We start from the raw sequence: 24027 nt of genomic DNA, 5'->3' as shown, positions 1-24027 counted from the left end.
TAAAACCGCCATAAAATCCGTAAAACAGTTCAAAGTTGGATTTGTTAAATAATGGTGGTATTAATGAATTCAATACCCGAATGCATGATAAACATACTCACCTAAAGTATGCCTGAGCTTGAGGAATCTAGATTATGGAAGTTGAATTGTTATCTGTATCAATGATTTTTATATAATGTTGAGTAAAAGCCTGCTAGAGTAATTAAGTCGTAAAGTCAACTACTTACAATATTTTTTATGATCACTGAAAATAATTAAACTTTTATCATAATATATAAATGGAACATTCATGCAATTATTATTTACTACGTTATTTGTATGAGGATATCATATCGCGTAATTCGATGTATCGATTATAGTTCCGTATGACCTAAGTTCCTTAGTCCCAATAGCAATTATTTTTCTTACTCAATAACGCCCTCTGTTGCGTGTACAACACATTTTTATATTAGTTTCCGCCATTGCGCTCCGCCATTTTGCTTGGTCGCGGAGTGAACGTAAAATTATTCTCATGTATTTTATTGTGGTTATCAGTTATTTAGTTTAGATTTAGTGTTTCTGTACACTAATGGCTTGCTTAAATACACTTAAGTTAGAAATCAAGACCTTAGAGCAAGTGTTTCCAAAGAACCATGAACGGTTTCAGATAATGTCAGCTAGTGTCGACGAACTGACCTGCAGATTCGTTGGCAGAAATGGAAAGAAATACGAAATACATGCAAATATCACTGTAAGTAAATAATTTACATTATAAATGTGCACCGTAATTAAGGTTACACCGCAGGGTCGCGCGTATTGATTATCTTTAGCTGGGACAAAGGGTCGTTGTTTATGAGGGCAGGGCTGTCAACAAAAGGTTTACGGAAATGCATTTATATTTCCTTGTTACACCTAAATCTTTTCACCAGGATTTACAGAAATGCAATATTTAGTAATTGTATGTTTTCATGGTGCGAATGCGTTGATGCGGCGATGTGATTATTGGTTTTCGTCGGCGTGACGAATTCTATCGATCATCTAGTTTTCAGAACGTCAAAATTTCGATGTTACAGCTATTTCACAGAGAATGTAACATCTGTTTTGTTTGGGTAACGGTATATAGGCTCGGTTTTGAGCACAAAGGCTCTTACTCATCCTATTTACCTGCTTTTTGTCACGAATACACTTCGTCGTGTGAATATATTTTTTTATATGCCGAAATGCGTTTTATTGTATCAAGTGTTAGTTTAGTTTTCTTATGTATGTTTTTAGCTTATTTTCTTTACAATGTTGACAATTCATATGTAAATAAACGATTTGTTTAGATTGTTGTAATGGAAATATTGACTTATGCAGCATACCCAACTAGCTAAATTACTGCTACCTTTAACTATGTGTAGTTAAAACTAGTCAACAACATTTAGTAAATATTTTATAGTATTCCATATTTATTACAAATACAGTACTTACTGCAAATAGTGTAGATTGCATACTTTTATAGTGTTACACTTTTTTCAGTACGTAGGTATGTGGTAAATTACAGTATTGATTTTCCAAATGGGTCAACCAATCAGAAGGCAGACTACATGCTTAGTATAGAAATGTCTTAAGGTTGTGTCTTCATCTGAGTATAAATTAAGTATAGTATTTGATAAAATCAAAAATATATTATTTATTTATTTATACAATATTATAAAATAGTTTCTACACATGATTCTTAGGGTGAGCAAAATAAATTTGCTGTATAGTTAAAGAAGTTTTATTTAAATAAACATATCTACTTTGAAATTATTTAATAAAAGCAATTTTTAATTTGCAAATATGTATAGTTATTATAAATCCATATTCTATGAGTTTTCTCAACTCGATAGTCTTTTGGTTAAATTCTGAAATTACTTTTGAATACCTGATTTTGGGCTGCCATTCCCCCCTTAATTAGTCATAATAACAAACATAAGTAACAAAAACAATGTTAACTAGTAGGTACTAGCAATAAAATATTTAGCTTTGCTGTTAGATTCTGGTATGGTTTACATGAAATTTATGATTCAAAGTAGGTTTACTGTCTTTTGTAGATGGCTTCATGCATTTAAATAATCACAAGTCACAAAAATTATTCAAATTAGGATGTGTTTCTATCAAAAGATATGTATGGCTAAGCTTTGCGTATGACATATAATAGGTCTCTTAAATGGTATGATGTATTCTGATATTTTTTTCCCATTAGAGATGATATAAGCAAGGCTGGGTAATTAAATGACACTATTATTATTTTATTCTGTTTTCTGTTATATCCATCCCATGGTTGTCTGTAAGAGATCGCGTTTTGCGATAAGACTGCTATTTGTACTTTTTTCTCTTTTTTTGTACTATTATCATTGTCCCTGGTGTACAATAAAGTATAAAACTAATAAATAAATAAATATTGATGCGTGATTCCTAGCGTCCACTCAGCTCCCTGACACATCTTTGATGGATATTCGTGATTCATCCTTTTGTATGGATGAATAGGTGAATTTATTTGCACTGTTATCTATATGATTGGAATACATTGCCCTATTTGAAATTTGATGTGCAATAATAATCACAATTGAGAAACATATTGCACTCATTTATGTGTATGTTGAAATGTTTGGTATCAAACAAAGCCCTTTATATTGTACTAGTGACTAGTACAATATAAAGCCAATGTATACAATATAAACCACTGTTAACTAGTAGCTGAAATTTGTCCCTTGTATTTAATATATTTCTAACACATAGATTTTATTTGCTGCACTCCTGAATGAACTTTAATTTTACCAAATCTCAATCCCCTGAGTGCATGCAATATGTTAAAAATAGGGTAAAAAAATTTTCTTCCAATTTTAATACATAGAATCATTTTATATTTTATACTATTTTGTGCTAACAATATGATGAAAAACTGTGCTAACATACATGTGGGAAGGTCCGTTGTATGTGGTAATATTTCAGTAGATACTATCACAATGTCTGGTTCTAACACTGAGCAAAACAGAGCACCGCAACGTAGTGTTCCAGTTTGAAAGTAATTGTAGCTTGTTATTAGCTGTTATTTCTGGGAATTATGGGACAATCTCACACTTCCCCGGATGAAGAGTGCAATGCTGTGCTATGTTCTGTACAGTGTTTCTTTTGTTTTGGAGCCTTCCGCTTACTATTATTCAAATAGATTTAGTGTGTCATCAATTAGTTGATTAAACTAATATAATAAAGAGAAAACTACACATATGATTTTGAAAATGTTTTCATGGAGTGCTACAAAGTAATTTTTATTATCAGAATGGGCATTAACACGGATGAATATATAACCAAAAGCTTAATATAAATAGAGATTTACGCTGTAAGAAAAACCTAGCTGCCATTTTTTTATGCATACAGATAAATAATATAGAATAACAGTGTTGAAATTTAACCTGTTAGATTAATACAGGAAATGATCTTAGATATGTTGGTAACAATCTAACCACAGAAATGTTTTATTAGTACTCTATTTTTTGCTATTAATTGCAGTCATAAAATTAAACAACTTATATAGTCAATTACCTATAGAATAATTTAACAATTTCTGTTTGTCTTTTAATAGGCTTGGATCGAAACTAAATTTATAAATAATATTTATAGTTGTAATTTTTTTTTTCACTTTTCTTCAAATTTTGATTACAAAGAAGAAAGTGTTGATGTTTAACCGTAAGCCATACTCATATGACAAAGGTTTCCGTAATATGACCATTAAATTGATTAGCCCCTAGCTGGGTGTGGCTTTATTTATGATGTATGTCAGGCATAATGATGGTGCTTTATCCTAAATTGAAATGCAAATACCGCTCCAGCTCTTAATTTGTTTAAATCATAAATTTAATGTTATCTTTGTGTGGCATTTATATAGACTTTTTTATTTGTTATTCATTGCATTAATTGTTTCAAATAACTCAAGACTGGTTTTTGAATACTCATATAAATACATTTTCATAAAAACTAAGTAATAGCCTCTGTGCAATATTCATGAAATGTGGACTTGCAGTTGGCACCAAATTAGATGTCTGTTTTATATGGATTAAATTTGTTTATATTACAATATATCAATAACTTTTCAAGTTATTTACTTTAACATTCACATCTAATGACAAAAAATGTCTCAAGAAAAGTGTGTTTTAAGATTGTTGTTCGAAGGTTTTAAGCCATGTTTAATACTTTACCTTAAGAAACAAACTCACATCACACTTTTATTACTAAAGGTGTAGACAGATTTGCAAACAACTTTTCATTGTATGTGTTCCGTCCCATGATATGATAGTTGGCGTGCCTAACGCCATATCAGGCGCAAATTTCAAACTCCAGACTGATACTGAAAAGAAAAATCCGAATATCACCGCCCGACCCGGGATTCGAACTCAGGACCGTAGCGGTACATACCGTTCACGCAATACAACTACGTCACAGAGGCAGTCTATGTTTGGATTATGGAGTTTTTAAATAAACTCATCAAGATTCAAATGTCTATTAATAAGAGTTGAATCTAATAAAAGATAAGAAACATCATATACACTTTACAAGACCAGTTTTGAATAAATATTTATCTGAATAATAATCTTACGCTGTAATAGAATTTGGTGCTAATAATGTTTTAAATTAGCATTAAGGAAAAAGTCTTGTCTAATTATAGAATAAAGCATTATTTCTACAGTGGTCTGCAATAACTGCCATGAATTTTGAATATACTCAATATCAAACGCTGTGCTTGAAATTATATTGGTTTAAGTAAAATGTATATGTAATCTAGTGATCCTAAATCATATTCTGGATGTTAACTTAAATGGCACATAGTATAGGCATAATAATTGCTACCAAATTTTGTAATGATTCTTTTAAAACAATAATAGCAATGTTCAAGAACTGTTGTAGCACAAAGAAAGGAAACATCCTGATATATTACCCTGTTTTACTTATGCAAAGAAATAATATTATATTTGTTGTCTACAGGAAACATACCCAAACACACCGCCAGTATGGTTTGCCGACAGTGAAGATCCAATTGTGACAAACGCTGTTCAAATCCTCACCAACACACAAGGAAGGGACAATCATGTAATAAACCAGGTAATAATTTGCTTATTGTTCGCGAGTGGTCACCCAGAGAATATTAACTGCCTTTTTAAGTCGCAAAGGGTTAGGTGACAGGCTTTACGATTGGTAATGATTACTTGCTCTGTTTCGTGTAGGTAGAGCATATGTAGGTATCGTTGTACTCATGATTTTTAATCTGTCGACAACAGTTCGTTCTGGAAAGTCTTTTAGAATTCGATTAGAAAGAAAACTTGCGTAAGTTGACTTTTCCAAGCGATTTTTATAGTATAGACATTTAGAATAAATTTGCAACATGACTCCTGCAACTTTTGAAGGCTTCCGGATTGTAGCAAGCTGACTCCTGTTAATTCAAAGTCTGCCGAAATGCGCAAGTCGCATGTGTGTAAACGCAACGGGAAATTCTTCTGCAATATATTACAACGAGAACTTGTAAGTTTCAACATAGCTTTAGGATAAGCTCGTGTAAGTACCATTGAGTTGAGCAGGCTGACATAATTTTGGCGACCAACGAGGCACTTAGGTTTGAAGTTAGTTGACTTTACACTTGAACTGCATAGTACTTATCATCAGGCATCTGGTGCAATGGCCCTTGCGTGCCAGATTATAAAGGGATTTTCAAGTGATCAGACAGCAATCAATGAACATGGTGCATGTTGAATGTACCCACTATTTAGGTTCTAGTTTAATCGTACATGCTGTATAGAGAAGTTTTTTTTTTTTGTTAATAAAAACTCAAACATATATTAAACCTTAATAGTGGCGACAGCTTAGTTGGGTGTTGAACGAACTGTCGAGACGAATGTTCGCAGGTTCAAAACCCAAGGACACTCATCTCTGACTTTTCTAAAACAATGTGTGTATTCTACGAATTAATGCTTGCTTTAATGATGAAGGAAAACATCTTGAAGAAACCTTAGGAATTTTGGGGTTGTGTAAAATCTACTATTCCGCACCAGCGTGGTGGACTAATACCTAATCCTTCTCAGTAGTAGAGGGAGCCCGTTTACTTTAGTGGTACAGTATATAATACAGGGCTGATATTATTATATTATAAATAAAAGCTCATTTATATGAATAACATCATATTTCTTGCTTATGGGTTCGCCGGCGTGAAAGCCTCTTCCCGTAACTAAAATCCCACAGGAACTGTACAATTTTCCCGTATAAAAAGTAGGCTAGGTCACTCTCCGGCCTATAAAAACGCCTTTACAAAGAATCATATCGATCTGGCACCGTGTGATAGAATGACGTACTAACAAATTTTTGTATTAATATTATTAGTACGCAATCAGAGCGGACTTCTTTTATTTAATGTTGCATATTATTTACTAGTTACGTATATTTTGAAATTTAAGTATTTTAGATATAAAAATATTTTAGGATATTTATTATAATTGTTTTCTTTCGTTATGATCAACGGTCATTTTATGATAATAATATTTGTTGTTTTAAAGTATTATGTATAATTAATGAGGAAAAAATCATAATAATTCCGATGCGAATGAAAAGACGAATAATTGAATAGAACAGAATACATACATTTATTAGTATCCATACCTATAATAATATATAAAGCTGAAGAATTTGTTTGAAGGCACTAATCTTCGGAATTATTAAACGTATTTTGATTTTTTTCCAGAAATTAGTCCATACAAACTTCACACCACTGGCGAAGTGTCCATACCAGCCGATTCCTTTCGGCTTTCTTTTCATAACTTATGTAAAATCTAATTATTATTGTAAAAATTTGTAGCCCGTATTTATGCTTATCAATACCTATTTGTTTTTTTTTTTATCTATTAACAAATAGGGCTTTGTCGCTGTACGACCATATCGCCTATATGTTGTGTCGGGTTTACTTTCCGAATTTGTCACCCTTCGTCTCTGTTACAAACAAACAAACTCACAAATTTTCTCTTTAATAATATTAGTATATATTAATGCCAAAGGTAAACATAGCGGTCGCCTAACCAAACCGACTCCGCATACGACATCTTCATTATTCCTGAAGTTAAAGTTATAACATACGTACAATATATAAGTATAAGATGTTAGTAATTTGATTCATAAATACTGAACGTATTGTCGCGCGGGTAACCTTGCCATTGACACTTCGAGGATATATCAATTTCAACCAATTATGGCGACCAAGTTTCATTCACATGTCAAAAGTATCGTCCAGTAAATAATTACTGCAAGAATTCCGCTGTGAGTAAATAAAAACATCTTATCAATAATCGTGGAACTACAGTATTTATATTTTATGTTGAACGAGATTTGGTTGGGTGGTTTGATTATAGTAATATAACAGTAATAAAAAGCGGCGATAGCCTACTTGGGTATGGAACGGACTGCCAAGACGAATGTGCGCAGGTTCAAATCCCAAGGGCACACACCTCTGACTTTTCTAAAATCATGTGTGTATTCTTTGTGAATTTATCGTTCGCTTTAATGGTGAAGGAAAACATTGTGAGGAAACCTGCACATCTGAGAAGTTCTCTATAAGGAATTTCGGGTGTGTGTGAAGTCTACCAATCCGCACTAGGCCAGCGTGGTGGACTAAGGCCTAATCCCTCTCAGTAGTAGAGGAGGCCCGTGCTCAGCAGTGGGCAAGTATATAATACAGGGCTGATATTATTATTATTATTTTAATAGTAATAATATCAGCCTTGTATTATATACTGTACCACTGCATGGCACGGGCCTCCTCTACCACTGAGAGGGATTAGGCCTTAGTCCACCACGCTGGCCTAGTGCGGATTGGTAGACTTCACACACCCTCAAAATTCGTATAGAACCATCTCAGATATGCAGCTTTCCTCACGATGTTTTCGTTCACTATTAAAGCAAGCATTAATTCACAAAGAATACATACATAATTTTAGAAAAGCCGGAGGTATGTTACCTTGGGATTTGAACCTGCAGACACTCGTCTCGGCAGTCCGTTCCAACTACCTATCGCCGCTTAGGCTTGATGATGTATTATATATTTTTTTATATTTCTGCCATCGCCCGTAGAGGCACAGTATGATGTATATTGGAGATGCTAGTATCTTCTGTTATTGTTAATAATAGTAGGTACCCGATACCATTCTGAACATATGATTTTAGCAGAATCTACCAACCAACCGCTAACTACACGTCACTCATGAAGTCATGAAATCATTACGTAATGGAGGAACAAGAAGCTTGTTCGTCAAGTGAAGTTGTTAGATTATGAGGAGAATTATGCGCATTGATTTTATTTACCCGTAAACACATATGACATAGTTAAACAAAATATAATATTATGAATCATTGTCCGTCATGCCTTGTTATTATTATACGAACAACAATTGCCTATATTCAAGGAAGGAAGAACGAAATTTAGGCAAATAATACCATTGGAAATAATGTCTATGTTCACACATTTTATCTGTATTTTACTGTTTAGTAAATATCGTACGTACCCTTAGAATTAAAATGTCCTTGAAAATGTATATATATTCTTATTTTGTTAAAAAATTACCTTCCAAAGCGTGCTCTGTAACCATATAACGAGAAAAAGACAAAATTGTAGAATAGAAACAGATTATAACTTTCGCCGCGACCGCCCAATTCACTGCCTTTTATATTGTTTTCAAATCTTTTTTATTTGTTTCCCACAGATCGCCTTTTTTCAGTCAGGTCACCTTAATTCTAAGGATGTGATATAGGTTTATTCCAATATGTCTCGACTTTAGTATCAAGTTTGCTTATTGTTACCATTCATACAATAATGTATGCAATATTTTAATTTAAACATATAAATACGTAGCCTCTTACTTCCAAGCTAGAGACGGCAATGCACTTATTTAAATTACGTTCATATATTCACGAGACAGACAGCTGAGCAATTCAATATCACAATTTTCGAGTACGGTCTAAGGTCGTGACTGAAGCATTCGTTTTATGCAGAGTTCTAGGATTATATGGAGCGGACATTGGGAAGGTTGTCATACAAAAATTTGCGCTTATGTGATGGTTACTCAATCTACTGTGAAATAGCAAACATCAATGTAAAATACTTCATATTCTTTCCATATCATGATTTGCACGTTTTTAATGCGCATTTTAGCATATTTTCTGTAAATATCTCATTTTTATATTAATATCTAAGTACGCTGTCATACGCACATTTCAAACGAGACAGCGACTTATTTACCAATTGGTAATGACTTTTGGAGCAAAAGTTTGGCACTAATATCCGGTATATAACTAACTATATAGTTTAATGTCTTTGGTTTTATGCAACTTTTAATATTATCGATCAGATATTAAATGTCAAGTACGAAATGTTTTCCATGTTTATTAGTCACAAAGTGTTACTAGGCTTCGCCCGCGTAATTTTTTTTCCCGCTACAAAAGACCCAAAAATACTGTTGCGATGCATATGTACGACGTTAGCCTCATCTATTAAAAAAAAAAACGTTATTTCCCTAATTACTGGTTTAAAAAGTAGCCAATGTGTTAATCCAGTACATGGTCTACCCGCGTGACAAATTTCATCTAAATCCATTCAGCTGTTTCTGCGTTTACATCTAACAAAAATCCAATAATTATCACAGACTTTCACATTCATAATATAGTAGGTATAAGTAAGAGTAAGAAGTAAGATAAAATTTCCTTCATTGTATCCTTTTGCGATTAGTTAAATAATATAGTAACCATTTTTGAATGAGTTAGAGGTGATGGCAAGTAAAAAATTGTTTGCTTATCATCGTTGTATTTGCTCATTGTACTGAATCCACTTAGTAAATTATAAGCGGTTATATTTCATTAACGTTTTTAACGTTAACGTTAACGTTTAATTTTAAGCGGCGATAGCCTAGTTGGGTGTGTTGAACGAACTGCCGAGACGAATGTCCGCAGGTTCAAATCCCAAGGGCACACACCTCTGACTTTTCTAAAATCATGTCTGTATTCTTTGTGAATTATCGTTCGCTTTAACGGTGAAGGCAAACATCGTGAGGAAACCTGCACATATCTGAGAAGTTCTCTATGGGAATTTCGAAGGTGTGTGAAGTCTACCAATCCGCACTAGGCCAGCGTGGTGGACTAAGGCCTAATCCCTCTCAGTAGTAGAGGAGGCCCGTGCTCAGCAGTGGGCAAGTATATAATACAGGGCTGATATTATTATTATTATATTTCATTCTCCTACAGTCCTTTACAACAGAATGTTAATCATGTGGTTATTACAAATATTATTAGAACTCTTCGGTCTTTGTATAGGGCATAATTACGAAATAAAAATTGCGGATTACATACATCTAGATTAGTTTAAGCATAAATTCGCCTAGTTTCGATGGACATTAAAAGTAGTATGGTAATGAATAGTAACTTAATAGGGGTTTATTTTATTTCCAGGTGGGTATATTACTGAGGGAACTATGCAAGTTACACGGCGTGCCTGAACCACCAGATTTGGACTCGTTATCATTACCAGTGCACCCAGCCCCGCAACAAAGGTGAATAGATCGGAATGGAAGTCTAGACTTTAAAACAAATCTGTATCATTATTAACTTATCTAAAGACAAATTAATTACAAAATTAAATTATGCAAATAGCATTTCGGAATATTTGTAGTGATAAAATTAAATGACACGGTAATGAGTTGAGATAATTTGTGTTACAATTGTATGCTTCGTAATTAATATAGCCGTCAAATATGGAAATTCAGTTGATTAGTTTTTTGGCATTTTAATATACATTTCTCACAAAACCACTTTTCATAGTCAGGTGTATTAATATAATTCTTTATCTCCTTAAGTCAATAACAAATCTCTACATGCGCTTGTAGAGTCCCAAGTGTGACATCAAACGGTGCGGAGTCTGGCACGGAGGAGGATGAGGAAATGGCCGCCGAGGAGGATGAATCGGAAGGAGAGGATGACTTGCCGCTAGAGATGGTCGATGACGCCGGCCGTAGCAGCAAGGTACGGGTGCGCATTTTTGATGTATTAAAACCTTCTACGTAGGCACGATAGAGTGACTGCTGGACTTAATGGTATGTGGACTGGGGTTATAGATTATTGATTAACGAGAGATTATCCTGCGAAAGTCGACGCAATTATGCCGGCCTGTTTGGAACTGGATATACACAGGCTGATTCCGGAATGCGATATATTTGCGTGGGCTAGTGTGGTGGCCTTACCACTTTTGAACGGTGGTCCCAAGAGAATACAGTTGCATTTTCAGCGTATGCTGTAGAATTTGGAAGATTTAAAATACCTAATTTTATACTCTATCACTAACTTCAACACAAAGTAAGGGCAAATTTAATCTCGCGGCGAATGTGATTGCAAGTTTGCGCGAGATCGACTTTAATTTTTTTTCCTGTGCAGTGGTTTCGCTAAATAAAATGTTCTAAATTACAGGATGATATGGAGACAGAACATTTAGCGACATTAGAACGGCTGCGGCAGAATCAGAGGCAAGATTATTTGTCCGGCAGCGTGTCCGGCAGCCTGCAGGCGACAGACAGACTCATGAAGGAGTTGCGAGACATATACCGCTCGCACTCGTTCAAAAATAACATGTATTCCATTGGTGAGTTGACATTATTTGCAATGGCAATTCTAAATTTGTCATTAGTCATTACCATCTAATTTTAAATTTGTCATTTGTCATTACCATCGCTAGAAATGTACATCGTATAATTTTAACTCATATCTTGACGTTTGTATTCTCGAAGGCGCAGGCGCTTATGCACCCACTGTTATTCAAAAGGTATGGAATGATGTGGGTGAGCTAATTACTATATCTGGCACAAGGCTTTAGGTTTATTTATTATCAATCAGATGTTATTCTGCCCGCGTGGTAATCCTGTTACAGAATTAAAATAAACCTATATGACAGTAGTTAATATAGGATATAGGCTTATTGTTGGCCAAATTTCACACCGGTTTTTCCGTTTACTTCTAACAAACTACCAAATATCTACACATACTTTGGCATTTATATTAGTAAGTATTAAAACTTATGCGTAGGACGTTATCTAATTTTTTCAAAGTTTTAATTTTGTACTCATATTTTTTTTGGTAGCTCTCATGAAGATCTCCCAAAGTATAGGCTCTGGCTGGTTTACGAACCGCTGGTGCTAACAGTCATTGCAACAATTCTTGTGATTTTTTATTAATCCTTATGCTTACCACACTGATGGCGTAGTTTCATTTCGATAGCAGTGCTGACGTGTCGGGTTCGATCCCCGGGTCGGGCAGTGATTTTGTGATATAGCCAAAAGAAAGCCCGGAGTTTCTTTCTGCCTTTCTTCTTCGGGTAGTCATCACTTAGGTAGCTAGTGACAGGCTGGTAGGTTAGCTAGGTTAGGGCTCATGTCCTCGCCGGTGAGGATCGCGACGCGTTATCCTTCTATTTCCCTCTACTTGCCAGCCCGTGCTGGTTACTTCGGTTTGTACCTTGTTTTTATTATAAATTTTATCCCTAATTTAGAATGCCCATAGTTATATAAGTAATTTTAATAGTTGTTTTGACGTATCATGCAACTTTGTTCGCCTTACGTGATAAATAAAGTATTTTATTTAATATTCGATCAGCTTGGAGCCTGGAAATTGTTCCCGATATGATAATTGTCTCGCCCCTACACGTCATGGTATGGAATACGCACAGTGGCTGCACCAGTTGCGCCTCTGCCTACTCCTTCGGGTGTAAAACACGTAACTCTTTGTAAATGTGATTTTTATATTGATATTGTCCACAGAACTAGTAAACGATTCCCTATACGAGTGGAACATAAGGCTGCGCTCGGTGGATCCGGACAGCCCTCTGCACAATGATCTGTTACTGCTTAAAGAGAAGGAGGGCAAGGACTCAATACTGCTGAACATTATGTTCAAAGAGACGTACCCGTTCGAGCCGCCGTTCGTGCGCGTTGTTTATCCTATTATATCAGGTCAGTATTGTTTAAATTAACTAAATTATTCAGTTAGTGCCTGGATAATCATCTAGTAATGTTTTTGCAGTTGCCACGAGGCCGACATGGTCGATGTAGTCTATTTTGGATTACTATCTCCTTACTAGATGCCGTGAAGTCGCTTTGCTGTGCACATATTTAAAAAGTTGCGCAAAATAATTAATAAATTTGCAGTTTTGTAAAGGATATGCATTGTAAATGTCACGCAACCTACAGATGTCCATGTCTAGCGCTGGGGTTCTTATTTCTATGAAAATTTGGCAGATGAAACCCATAATATGTGTGGTGATTTGTGCCCTATAGTAAAAAAGTTTGGTTATCAAGTTTTGCAAAGTTGGAGATTCAATTTAACCCACCCAAGGGCGCCTAGGGGCATAAATTTAAAATGCTCATTTGTCTGTAGACTCTTTGAACCTTCGCATGTGACCTGGTCTTCCTTGCGGACGGAGTCGCGGGCAAAAGGTAGTATGTTGATAAAATAAATTATTAAATGACTAAATAATTTACTTCAAAATTATTAACTAATATTTATCCTGGTGCAAAAATAATACATAAATGTTATGGTTTTCACATTGTTTAGCAAATGCCAATGGCGTTATCTCTAGATTGTTCCATTGATTTGTTTATAATATGATTGAAATAGTTGTTATTTTATATGAATTTAAAACTACTAATAGTATTTTTTTTTCGAAAACTTGGTCATAAATTATTCTTTTATCGATTCCAAGATCCACATTTTTGACATTTAATTATACAATAAGTTTGAGGTTGTTTGGAATTTGTTCGAAATAAAGAATCAGCGCCCATATAAAATGGACATGTACTTTTAAACGTATATAGATCTGTTTAGATTTTAATTAATAGTTTTCAATAGATATGGAAGAACACTGTATTTAAATATAGCTAAGATTAAAATATTAAAGTATTGCTATACTCAAAAGGAGACGCCAAAACCTGTAACTGTATATTTTTATATTGGGCCAAATAAATATATTTTTTATTTATATTAATTATTTACCTATGTTTTTCTCATCTTAATCTCGAAGTTGCTCAAACGTATTAAGATTGCCAGTAATTTTATTTTAGGTGCGAACGTAATATATTTCTATAATGTAGTTAGGAACAAGTAATATTTTTTTTTCTCCGAAAAAAGGTATACAATGAACTTCAAACTGTTAATGTACAAACTTAATGCCAAATATATTCCGTACCACCCTTAACACATATAAAAAAATGCGACAATGTACCATATTAACATTATTTTGCCATTGTTTCCAGGAGGCTACGTGCTGGTGGGCGGCGCGATATGCATGGAACTGTTGACCAAGCAGGGCTGGTCGTCCGCGTACACCGTGGAGGCGGTGATCATGCAGATCGCCGCGACGCTGGTTAAGGGCAAGGCGCGTATCCAGTTCGGAGCCACCAAGGTGGTGTCGCAGTCGCAGTACAGTCTTGCGCGTGCGCAGCAGAGCTTCAAATGTCTCGTGCAGATACATGAGAAGAATGGTAACTCACTACACTTACTATTGGGTGATATCTATGCCGATCGTCATATTTGCGATTGACTCGGTAACAAATCAAGATATGATGTCTGTTTGCTAATTGGTTTACTCTGATTGGGTGTCTGATTGCATTATTATAATGAATACAATATAGCTGAAAAGAATGTTTTGTTTGTTTACTCAACACAATGGTCATGTTTAAAGACTAGAAAAAATATTCTTTATATATCCAGCTTTAGCTTGGATTAACAGCCTTTTTCAAAAAACGATCCCAATCTCAATCTTCAATCCGATTCCGAGAATGAACCAATCAAAAATAAGTCATTTATAAGCATGGCCAAAAAAAACTGTTCTGATTTGTTTATTTTTGAGTTGGTACATTCTCGGAATCGGATTGAAGATTGATATTGGGATTGTTTATTAAAATTTTAAAATAGCAGTAAATGACGCTTTAAGCTTAAGGCAGAAGTGCTACTTGTCCCTTAACGACTCATTACCAAAATATAACGTTTAAACGATAAAAACTGATATAAAACTCATTTATTCCAGGATGGTTCACACCGCCGAAGGAGGATGGTTAATCGCGGCCACGCCAGCCGTCGTAATTTAAGACTAACGTGCGACCATGTCAGTTACGCCCAACAACACACTAAATTCGACTAGTGACTCAGTTTGCGTATTACTATGATTCCGTAAAGTTTGTTTCACGCGACGCGCACTTCAATGTATGTGTTTAAGTATGACTGATGGACATTTCTCGAGTATTGTACGTGTACTGTAATCGTTAAGTGGTATTAAATGTTTTGAATTAAGTGCGGGCGGTAACGAGAGACTCTACCAAGACTTATAGAAAATGTTTAAATGTGTAACGTTTTTTGTAATCATTAATTTCTCATTAAAGTTATCCATATGGTAGCCCTAGACGTTACTGGAGTGTAAAGTTAAAAAATTCTTTGCATTTCTTTTTAGTTATTGAAATAAATGAAAACCTGTGATTCTTTATTTGGATTTTAATTGTTGCCATTTACCTTTGAATATGTTATAAATATACCATTCCTATACAATAATATCAGCCTTGTTATATATACTGTCCCACGCGTGGGCCACGCTGGCTTTTTGCGAATTGGTAGACTTCACCACCCTCAAAATGAATATAGAGAATTTTTCAGGTTGCAGGTTTCCTCACGATGTTTTTCTTCACCGTCAAAGCGAGCGATAACTCGCAAAGAATACACACATAATTTTAGAAAAAAACAGGTGTGGGATTTCAATCTGCGGACATTCGTCTCCGCAGTTCGTTCCACACCCAACTAGGCTATCGCCGCGCTAGTTAATAGTAATTATAGTGTAAGCATTTGATCTTTCGCCTTATATATTCCATCCCTATCTTAAAAGTAATTTTAGTGCAAGTATTTTGCCTTATACATTTATAACTTCGATTTCTTTTGTTTAGTAAGTTCCATACACGTCAGAAGGCTTTCTACGTGCATTTTGGCGCCGGGAATGTTTATTTTCTTGCAATAATACGTTTTATTCATATTTTCCATCCACCGTTTTAATTTGGGAAACCTGAAAACGAATCGAAATGTAAAATCATTATACCGCCAATAATGGAAATATCTACCCATTAAAATATTAAAATAAAACTATTTTGCGTATTTAACCGTGATAAAATCCGCAAAACTGTTTTATTTATTGTTTAAATTATTTTAACATTCGCGTAATATCATTAAATATCTACTAATTTTGCAAACAATTAGTTTAGCACCATTAAATAGACAGCAATACCATAAAAATTATCACTAAATCTAGATAAAACGTCAAGACCTCAATCCTCGAGTGTGTTTTATATCCGTCCGCGATGTCGTCATCTATACACGAGTCTATTTACAGAGAATTAACAATTGTATCATAAATCATTGTTATAACATTGATTTTTTTTTCCATCAATTCACATACACTGACGCCTTTTATTCCTAAAGGGGTAAGCAGGTCGTGCACCCATTTTTCGCTGTGTGTATTCCGTCCCATGATGTTATAAGGGACGAGTTATCGTAGATCAATTCCAGACTCCGGTTAATACAGATTAGAAAATCCCAATATCGTCTTACCCGGGGATCGAACCCGAGACCTCAGCAGTCGTACTGTAATATAACTACGCTACCTAAATCATAATTTCGAGGTAAAATTTACACTTCGAATTTCCTTAACCTAACTAAAGAATGATCCTTGCATTATCAATAAAAAGTATTGAACAAACCTTTTTTCATTAACGGGCAGTAGTCCGTCCAAAGTCCCCATAGTAGATATAATGCTAATATCTGCTATAGTAATCAAGTCGTCGGCTATGTATATAGTATCAGCCAGATAAGATTCAAGGATATCGTATGCAGCCTCTATATTCTTTATCATGCCGCGCGTCATCTCTGACAACCGGCCGACGTAAGTAGGAGCCTAAAAATATGAAACATGCATAAGTTCATGAGAAACCACCTAGGTTGACGAAAATGTTAGACATCAAAGTAAAACTAGTTTTCAGATTTTATCTACCTTCATTTTACAAATCTGTAACAATTATAAATGAAGGATCTTAATTTTGAGGCGGCCTACACTTCTGTCCGTCCCGTTATCATGAAGGTTCTAAAGCGTTCCAAGAAATTATACGTAAAACCGCAATAAAATCCGAAAACTAGTTCGATTTTGATGCATAAGTTAAGCCACTAATAATTTACTTTGATAGTACACCGAAAGATTTGGGTGGGAAACGATTTGGGTTTTACAAAAAAATTATCCAGAGAGATCACAACTAACTTCACGCAACTTTCACAAAAATCTAAGTTTTATTGTCTCCCAACTCCTCCAACCTTCAGGTTTCCACGAGGTCATTGCCCGTATTTTGCTGATTATTACTAAGTTTGGTTGACAGGTGTGCTTAATTTGATAGCTTCCGACTGCCACGTTTCCCCTTTTCCCCTTCTGCATCTTGTCTTCGCAAAGACAGGGGCATTTCGATATATTGTTAATAATTGAAACCATAACACTGTGCCAAAAATCATGCATGAATTACAAATATTTTCAACAAAAATCCCAGTTTTTGTTTTCTGATTTTGTGATCATTTTGTAGTTTAGTTCGATTAGGCGTGTGCATGAATGTATTTCTGACTAAAAGTGTGGTGTCGCTGTGACGAATTTTCTTAGGATTGAAGTAGTGGCATTAGAGCGTGTAAAATTAAAATGTCTTATGATATTTATTATGTTTGAACTTACACTTTTTTATTTTACATCTATGGTTCGAGTAACTTGAAAAATGTTATTTCAAAGAAGAGTATGTGGTTTCATTTAGTAACGCAATGGCATACCTTGGTATATTGTTGATATAAGTAAATGTATTAATAATTACCATAACAGCTTGCAGTCTCGGAAATAGAATACCACTGTCGAAGAATAGCCTTTGGTGTATAACGGCTCTTTTTCTATGATGCGACGGGTAGAGATGGTAATGATAGGGTTTAGCATATTTCTCCATTAGGTAAATTATTATGGCGTGGCTGTAAGAAAAATGATTTCTATATAACACTGCGGACACCATGACCTCGTTTAGATGACAAGGTTTAGACGTGCGTGTCTGTGTGTATTTTGATCTGGCCGTTCACATGTTAACGCGCTTATGACATGAAATACATAAAGTTACGCACGTCTAACATGTCTGAACGGAGTCTATTAGCTATATAAGTTTTGGGTTTTGCAGTTTGTTACCAATGAAATAAACATTGGCAAAGGGTGATATTTTCCTAAAGACAAGCCACATATACGTAGGTACTAATACGCGTCAATGTGGTCTGCATATCGTTCTAATGATCATTACATTTTACATAACTTCGAAAGGGAAGCCAGCAGGAACCAGCTTATATGGACCCTTCGCCATTGAATTAGAATTATAAAACTGCTTTTAATTTCTATCAAATGTCTGCTATCAAACTTCTACAAGTGCTACTTCTGCTACAAGTAATTCTAAAATACATACTTCCTCATTATTAACTTTGGACCCGCTAAATAAACGGTCTAAACTCTGAAGTAAAGATACGCGTGTTGCCATATTAGCGTTTGTTTATTAGTTCATATTCCATACAAATGTTGTGATGACTTTTTTATTAATTGAATTCGTAAAATGAAGAAAAAGAACTAGGTGAATATCAAACTAACTGATGAGAAAGGCTTAGAATCAAATATTTATAAAAAAATACATTTGTAAGTTAAGTAATAGTTCACCTGTCTGCCAATGTGAATGTATCTTCTTCGTATATTGGTATTGTCTTCATTGGATTTTTCTAGAAGCATAAAAATCAATTAATAATTAGGGGAAATTAGGTAAAGTTGAACTATGAAGAGGATTTGGTAACAAGGCTTAACAAAAATACCTGACAATAGTAATAAGTAAACGTACTAAATTGTAAAAGTGGATGAGTAGGTACCGTAATAAAGAAAATTCAAGTAAGTATATCTAATTGTCTCACAAAATAATAATATGGATATACATATACCTAGGTACATGAATCTGCTAAAACATAAGTCATTATAAAAAAGAAAGTTCCTAGGAACATGTAGGTAACAATTACCTACTTACCTTGACAAATTCCGGTGTATCTTGTTCCCGGAAAACAGGATTCAAGTCTTGTTTGTCAATACTCAATTCCAATATATTAGCAACCATCATCACTGCCCGTGCTGGGGGGCTTGCATCCATCTTATACAATATCGGAGGCTTCCCCATTTTAAAACTTTCGAAACTAGTTGTTAGTAATCAAGAATTATTTATAACCTAACTTTTAGAACTCTGCAAGAAGACTAATTGCAAAGTACAAAAGATTTAATTATATACGAACTAGTTGAGTTGTTTTCTTTTTAAAAGCTGAACTTTGACTCTTGTTTTGTAGTTACCTCAATCATACACATTTTTATTATCAAAGATAAAAATATTATACAGGGCAATATTATGATAACATTCTATTTGATAAATTAGTTTGGAGTAATACCAATAGATGGCGTGCTAATCAATTAATAAATTCTTATTAATTTTCTCGGACAATGTTTTATTTAGTTATTACTAAAACGCACATAAGAGAACAATTGCTGTTCATTCTTCAAAGGCTCATCTAGGTGACGCAGAGGTTTTATTGTTGTTTCTCATATGCTATCATATGAAAATACGGATGTAGCTAAGAGCAATAGTTTTATTTATAGTTGAAGACTTCAACAAGTGCAATCGGGCGAAAGAGCCTTACAGAATGTCTGCAGAGCGAGACTAGCTAGACTTGTCTCGTTATTTTGTACTTACCGTGGAGTTTTACTGTGGTATTGTGAGGTAAAATAAGTAGACTTAAAGAAGTGTTAAGTATTACCTACCTATTTGTTTCCCATTCGACGGCTAGAATAGTAGTTTCTATTGCGCAACTTTATTCCAGAACACAAACAAGTCTTTCAATTAGAAATTAACATCGCAAATTGTGTATTATAATTTATATATCTTTAAGACCCCCATAGGAAACGGTTTTGAGCATTCATTCAATCGTTTAAGGCGCATGAATTACAAGAATATGCAGAATAACGGAAAAATTCTAAAAAAAAAAACAATTTAAGATCTTTTTTAAAAAATTAAACTACTAAAATATTGTCTATCTAATAGTGTTGAGATTTATATCGATAATCATGTGTGGAACTGAGAAGTTATCGTAGTTTGTATCATGTTCAAAAGTACTGTACCGAAATTATTTCAATAATCTTAATCGTTATTGTTTTGGATATACAGATACTACTGACGTTTGTTTGTCAAACCTTCAACGAATTATTCGAGTTCCCTTTATCTGTAATGATACTTGACATAATTATCTATTGCTGCTAAATTATGTTTTGTGGACTTTATAAAGTACAATATGTGCATGTGTGATACTGATTACTTTGTTGATAATTTGCTATTGGAACAAGTATTGCATAATATTTCATATCTACAGTACAACATTATATCTATATAATATATATTGTCTGTAATAGTGTGTGACCGAAATAACTTAAATAAAAATTTCATTATAGGTATTTAGGCATCTTACTATATTATAATTTAATTAAAATTCTTTACCCATTTCAACTCCAAAAGGGAGGTTAATCATAATCATCCAATATTATATTTGGTATGATGTTGTCATATAACATACTGAGATTAGTAATTGTTATTATAACACACTTTCTAATTTAAAAGATTTAAAATTGGTATTTTCTTGAGCTGTAATATTGAATCTTTTATGTTTTTATTGTTATCTGACGTTACTTATCGCTTTTAAGTAGGTATAAGTAAAAAAGATTTCTATTAATTGCCCATTCAAGATAATAACAGATTAAGAACTCTAAGAAATTGTAATTCCAAATAATAATGTACATTAGTTACTAGATGAAATTTTACGTTACAACATCGGTAAAAATCTATTATGTTTTTTGTGATTCTTGAAAAAAAATAATAAAATAGAATTATAATTTCACAATTTCTATTTAATATTACCTTCGGAGCTATTTAACTGAAGGCTGTCTGTACTTATTCTAGAATAATTACAATATATTTTTCTCTGTTATATAACATTAATAAGGAACATTAGTGAATAAATAAGAAACGGATTCAGCGTAGTGTGTACGCCTGATCGCTTCGGCCAACATCACAGATATATCAATCGTTTGCAACTTCGGACAAAGCTTCATATGCTTGTCCTGTGGTATCGTATTCGTCACAACAATACCTTCCAAATAAGAGTTATTGATCTTTTCAATAGCGTTACCAGCAAACACTCCGTGAGTCAATATCGCATAGATTTTACTAGCACCAGCTTCACGCAATGCTTCCGCGCCTTTGACGATTGTATCACAAGTGTCAGCCAAGTCGTCAACCATAATTGCTATTCTATTCTTAACATCTCCAACTAGAACGGTTGAATCTCCTTCATGGGCTCTCTGCCTTTCTTTATGGATGATGGCAAAATCAATGTCTAACCTATCGGCGATGCCAGTCATTCTCTTAACACCGCCAGCATCTGGAGACACCATCACACTGCTCTTCCATTCTGGAATGTTCTCTTTGATCCACTTAGTGATAGCTGGTTCAGCATACAAATTGTCCACTGGGATGTTGAAGAAACCTTGGATTTGTGATGCATGTAAATCGATGGTAATGACGTGGTCCGCTCCGGCAACTGATATGAGATTCGCTAGCAGCTTCGCCGTGATAGGTGCCCGGCTTTTTTCCTTCTTGTCTTGTCGTGAGTATGGGAAGCAAGGAATGACAGCAGTCACTCTTGAAGCTGACGCGATCTTGCAAGCGTTGATCATAATAAACAGCTCCATCAAATTATCGTTGATTTCGCCACATCCACTCTGTACTATGTATACATCTTCGCCTCTCACCGATTCTCCAATTTCGACATTTGTTTCTTTATTGCTGAACTTTTTCGTGGTAGCTCTCCCCAGATTGATACCCAAACGTGCTACAATTTTCTTCGCAATTTCAGGGTGAGAACTTCCCGTAAACACTTTAATGTTCGGCATCCTTGCGCTTGGATTATTAAAGTTCCTTTCTCGTTTATCTTCTTTCTCCTGATTTTCGTCAGTTTTCATCAGCGCTCGTTTAAGTGAAGCGTTCACTTCACGTCAGCAAACGATAGTGAAATAAACTGTTATTTGCTATGAACGAAGATTTATCTGAGTTCGAGGAGGTCAGTTTGGTAATCTGTTTGTACCCCAATGGAAGTATACTGTTTCTTATCGGTGTTTATTCAAGTAAACAATGATCAATAGCAAAAAATCAACATATTTACTCATGTATATGCCCATCTGTTTTGTTTGACCCGAACGAATGTCTTTATCAAGCCGTTTACGAATTTGCCATACTTTTGATATTCATTTTTCATCATATTCAAAGGTCGTGAACCGTTCGTACCACAGGTCTAGTTCCATACGCAATTCTTATGGATGCCTTACTTCTCATGCGTGTTATGCGTGCCAATTTCTCGTCCATGGATTATTTTTTGCTGCTAAATTTGCTGTATTCACGTCTTATTGACAATAAGCATTCGTGAATTCTCTGAGGTGAATTCTCTAACGTAGTGTTATATTCTCTTTGGTGAATTCCATGGTAACTGTTACGGTGCTATGACAACCGTTTAATAAATAAGGTTGTAAAATGCTATAGGCAGTCTTGATAGACAGACTTCATGAGTATTCGTAAATCCATAGACAGTATGGACTGTGCGATTATCTCAGCTTGTCATTGTTCTGAGGCGATTATAAATCCAATAGAGAAGAAAAATTAAATTCTAGCAGGAAAATGTGAGACGGAAAATACGGCCTATAGAGGTATCGGTGTTTCCAACATACGAAACCCAATCGCTTTTTTCAATCCATCGCAAAAATAGACCAAACAGCACAAAGTTTTTAACGCTTACAAATGGCTAATTTGGATTGTAGTCCAGTCAAAATAGACAAAAAAACATGTGAATAAGGAAAAATTATAGAGCGCATAGAGCTGAAAATTGGTATACACGTTAAATACGTCATCTATATATATATATATATATATATATATATATATATATATATATATATATATATATATATATATATATATATATATATATAAAAGAAAGTTGTCTTAAATACACTATTTATAACTCAAGAACGGCTGAACCGATTTGGCTGAAAATTGATGTGGAGGTAGCTTAGAAATAGGAGACGGACATAGGATACTTTTTATCCTGTTCCCATGGGAACGGGACGTGACATACAATGTGGTAAAACTAAACGAAATTTGGTATGGAGATAGTTTAAGATCCTGGGAAGATTGTAGGCTACTATCCCAGGAACATATATAGCCGGACTTTTATCCCGGAAAACTCCTTCACACGGGCGAAGCCGCGAGCAAAAGCTAGTTATCAATAAAATGTCAAAAGTCCCCATCGACTGGTTTTGGTTTTGATATTGGTTCATTCTTGAGATCGGATCGTAGATAAAAGTTGGGATCGTTTATTGATAACTATAGAGAATCCTATCCATGGCTAACACAACAAATATAATAAATATAATTACGGACGCATTATAATTTAATTATTCAATGCAATATAACTTAGGACTTACGTCAATCCTCACGTAATCACATGAGCGCGTAGTATATTAAACTTTAATAAAAATAACAGCTCTGATAACAATTACGCAATAAATTTATTCATTGATGAAAGTTGAGGGATAAAATTGAAAGATTGATATAAAATTAGAATTAGATTGTTACGCGCCGCTAACCTAGCCGATGACATCGGGCGTTTACGGAAGTATTCGGCTGCGCGGGCAGGCTGGCAGAAGAGAAGATTGTCACGCGGCGACTATTTTATTTTTATTCTTTCTGGTTGGACGTTGTCAAAAGAATGTATAAAAATTTTATTCTGTAATTATTTTGC

At 34.4% G+C, this 24027-nt stretch overlaps 3 protein-coding genes across 4 annotated transcripts; 1 reads left to right on the top strand and 2 right to left on the bottom strand.

Annotated features, from left to right (window-relative positions):
* The first annotated feature begins 438 nt into the window (after positions 1-438).
* Positions 439-15542, top strand: LOC115445372 (ubiquitin-conjugating enzyme E2 Q2). Of its 2 annotated transcripts, none has more exons than XM_030171610.2 (8): positions 439-730; positions 4984-5100; positions 10474-10574; positions 10908-11049; positions 11485-11656; positions 12828-13019; positions 14319-14546; positions 15092-15542. In XM_030171610.2, exons 1-8 carry the CDS (start codon positions 569-571, stop codon positions 15121-15123), a joined length of 1146 nt encoding a protein of 381 aa, XP_030027470.1. In that variant the 5' UTR covers positions 439-568; the 3' UTR covers positions 15124-15542. The 2 variants fall into 2 exon arrangements, with proteins under 2 accessions (XP_030027470.1, XP_030027471.1); XM_030171611.2 differs by having other exon boundaries at positions 441-730; positions 10908-11043.
* LOC115445374 (glutathione S-transferase 1-like) lies at positions 15538-19481 on the bottom strand. Its single transcript, XM_030171613.2, has 5 exons — positions 19167-19481; positions 18812-18870; positions 17943-18090; positions 16803-16996; positions 15538-16111 (listed from the first exon to the last, which is right to left on the bottom strand). Exons 1-5 carry the CDS (start codon positions 19311-19313, stop codon positions 15970-15972), a joined length of 690 nt encoding a protein of 229 aa, XP_030027473.1. The 5' UTR covers positions 19314-19481; the 3' UTR covers positions 15538-15969.
* Positions 19482-21061: 1580 nt separating this feature from the next.
* LOC115445373 (ribose-phosphate pyrophosphokinase 2) lies at positions 21062-22925 on the bottom strand. Its single transcript, XM_030171612.2, has one exon. The coding sequence runs from the start codon at positions 22193-22195 to the stop codon at positions 21170-21172; it is 1026 nt and encodes a 341-aa protein (XP_030027472.1). The 5' UTR covers positions 22196-22925; the 3' UTR covers positions 21062-21169.
* Positions 22926-24027: the final 1102 nt, after the last annotated feature.

Source organism: Manduca sexta, chromosome 8 (genome assembly GCF_014839805.1).
Source record: "Manduca sexta isolate Smith_Timp_Sample1 chromosome 8, JHU_Msex_v1.0, whole genome shotgun sequence".
Classification (NCBI taxonomy): Eukaryota; Metazoa; Arthropoda; class Insecta; order Lepidoptera; family Sphingidae; genus Manduca; species Manduca sexta.
The sequence above is the reverse complement of the archived record's forward strand: the minus strand, read 5'-3'. Positions and strand labels throughout refer to the sequence as shown.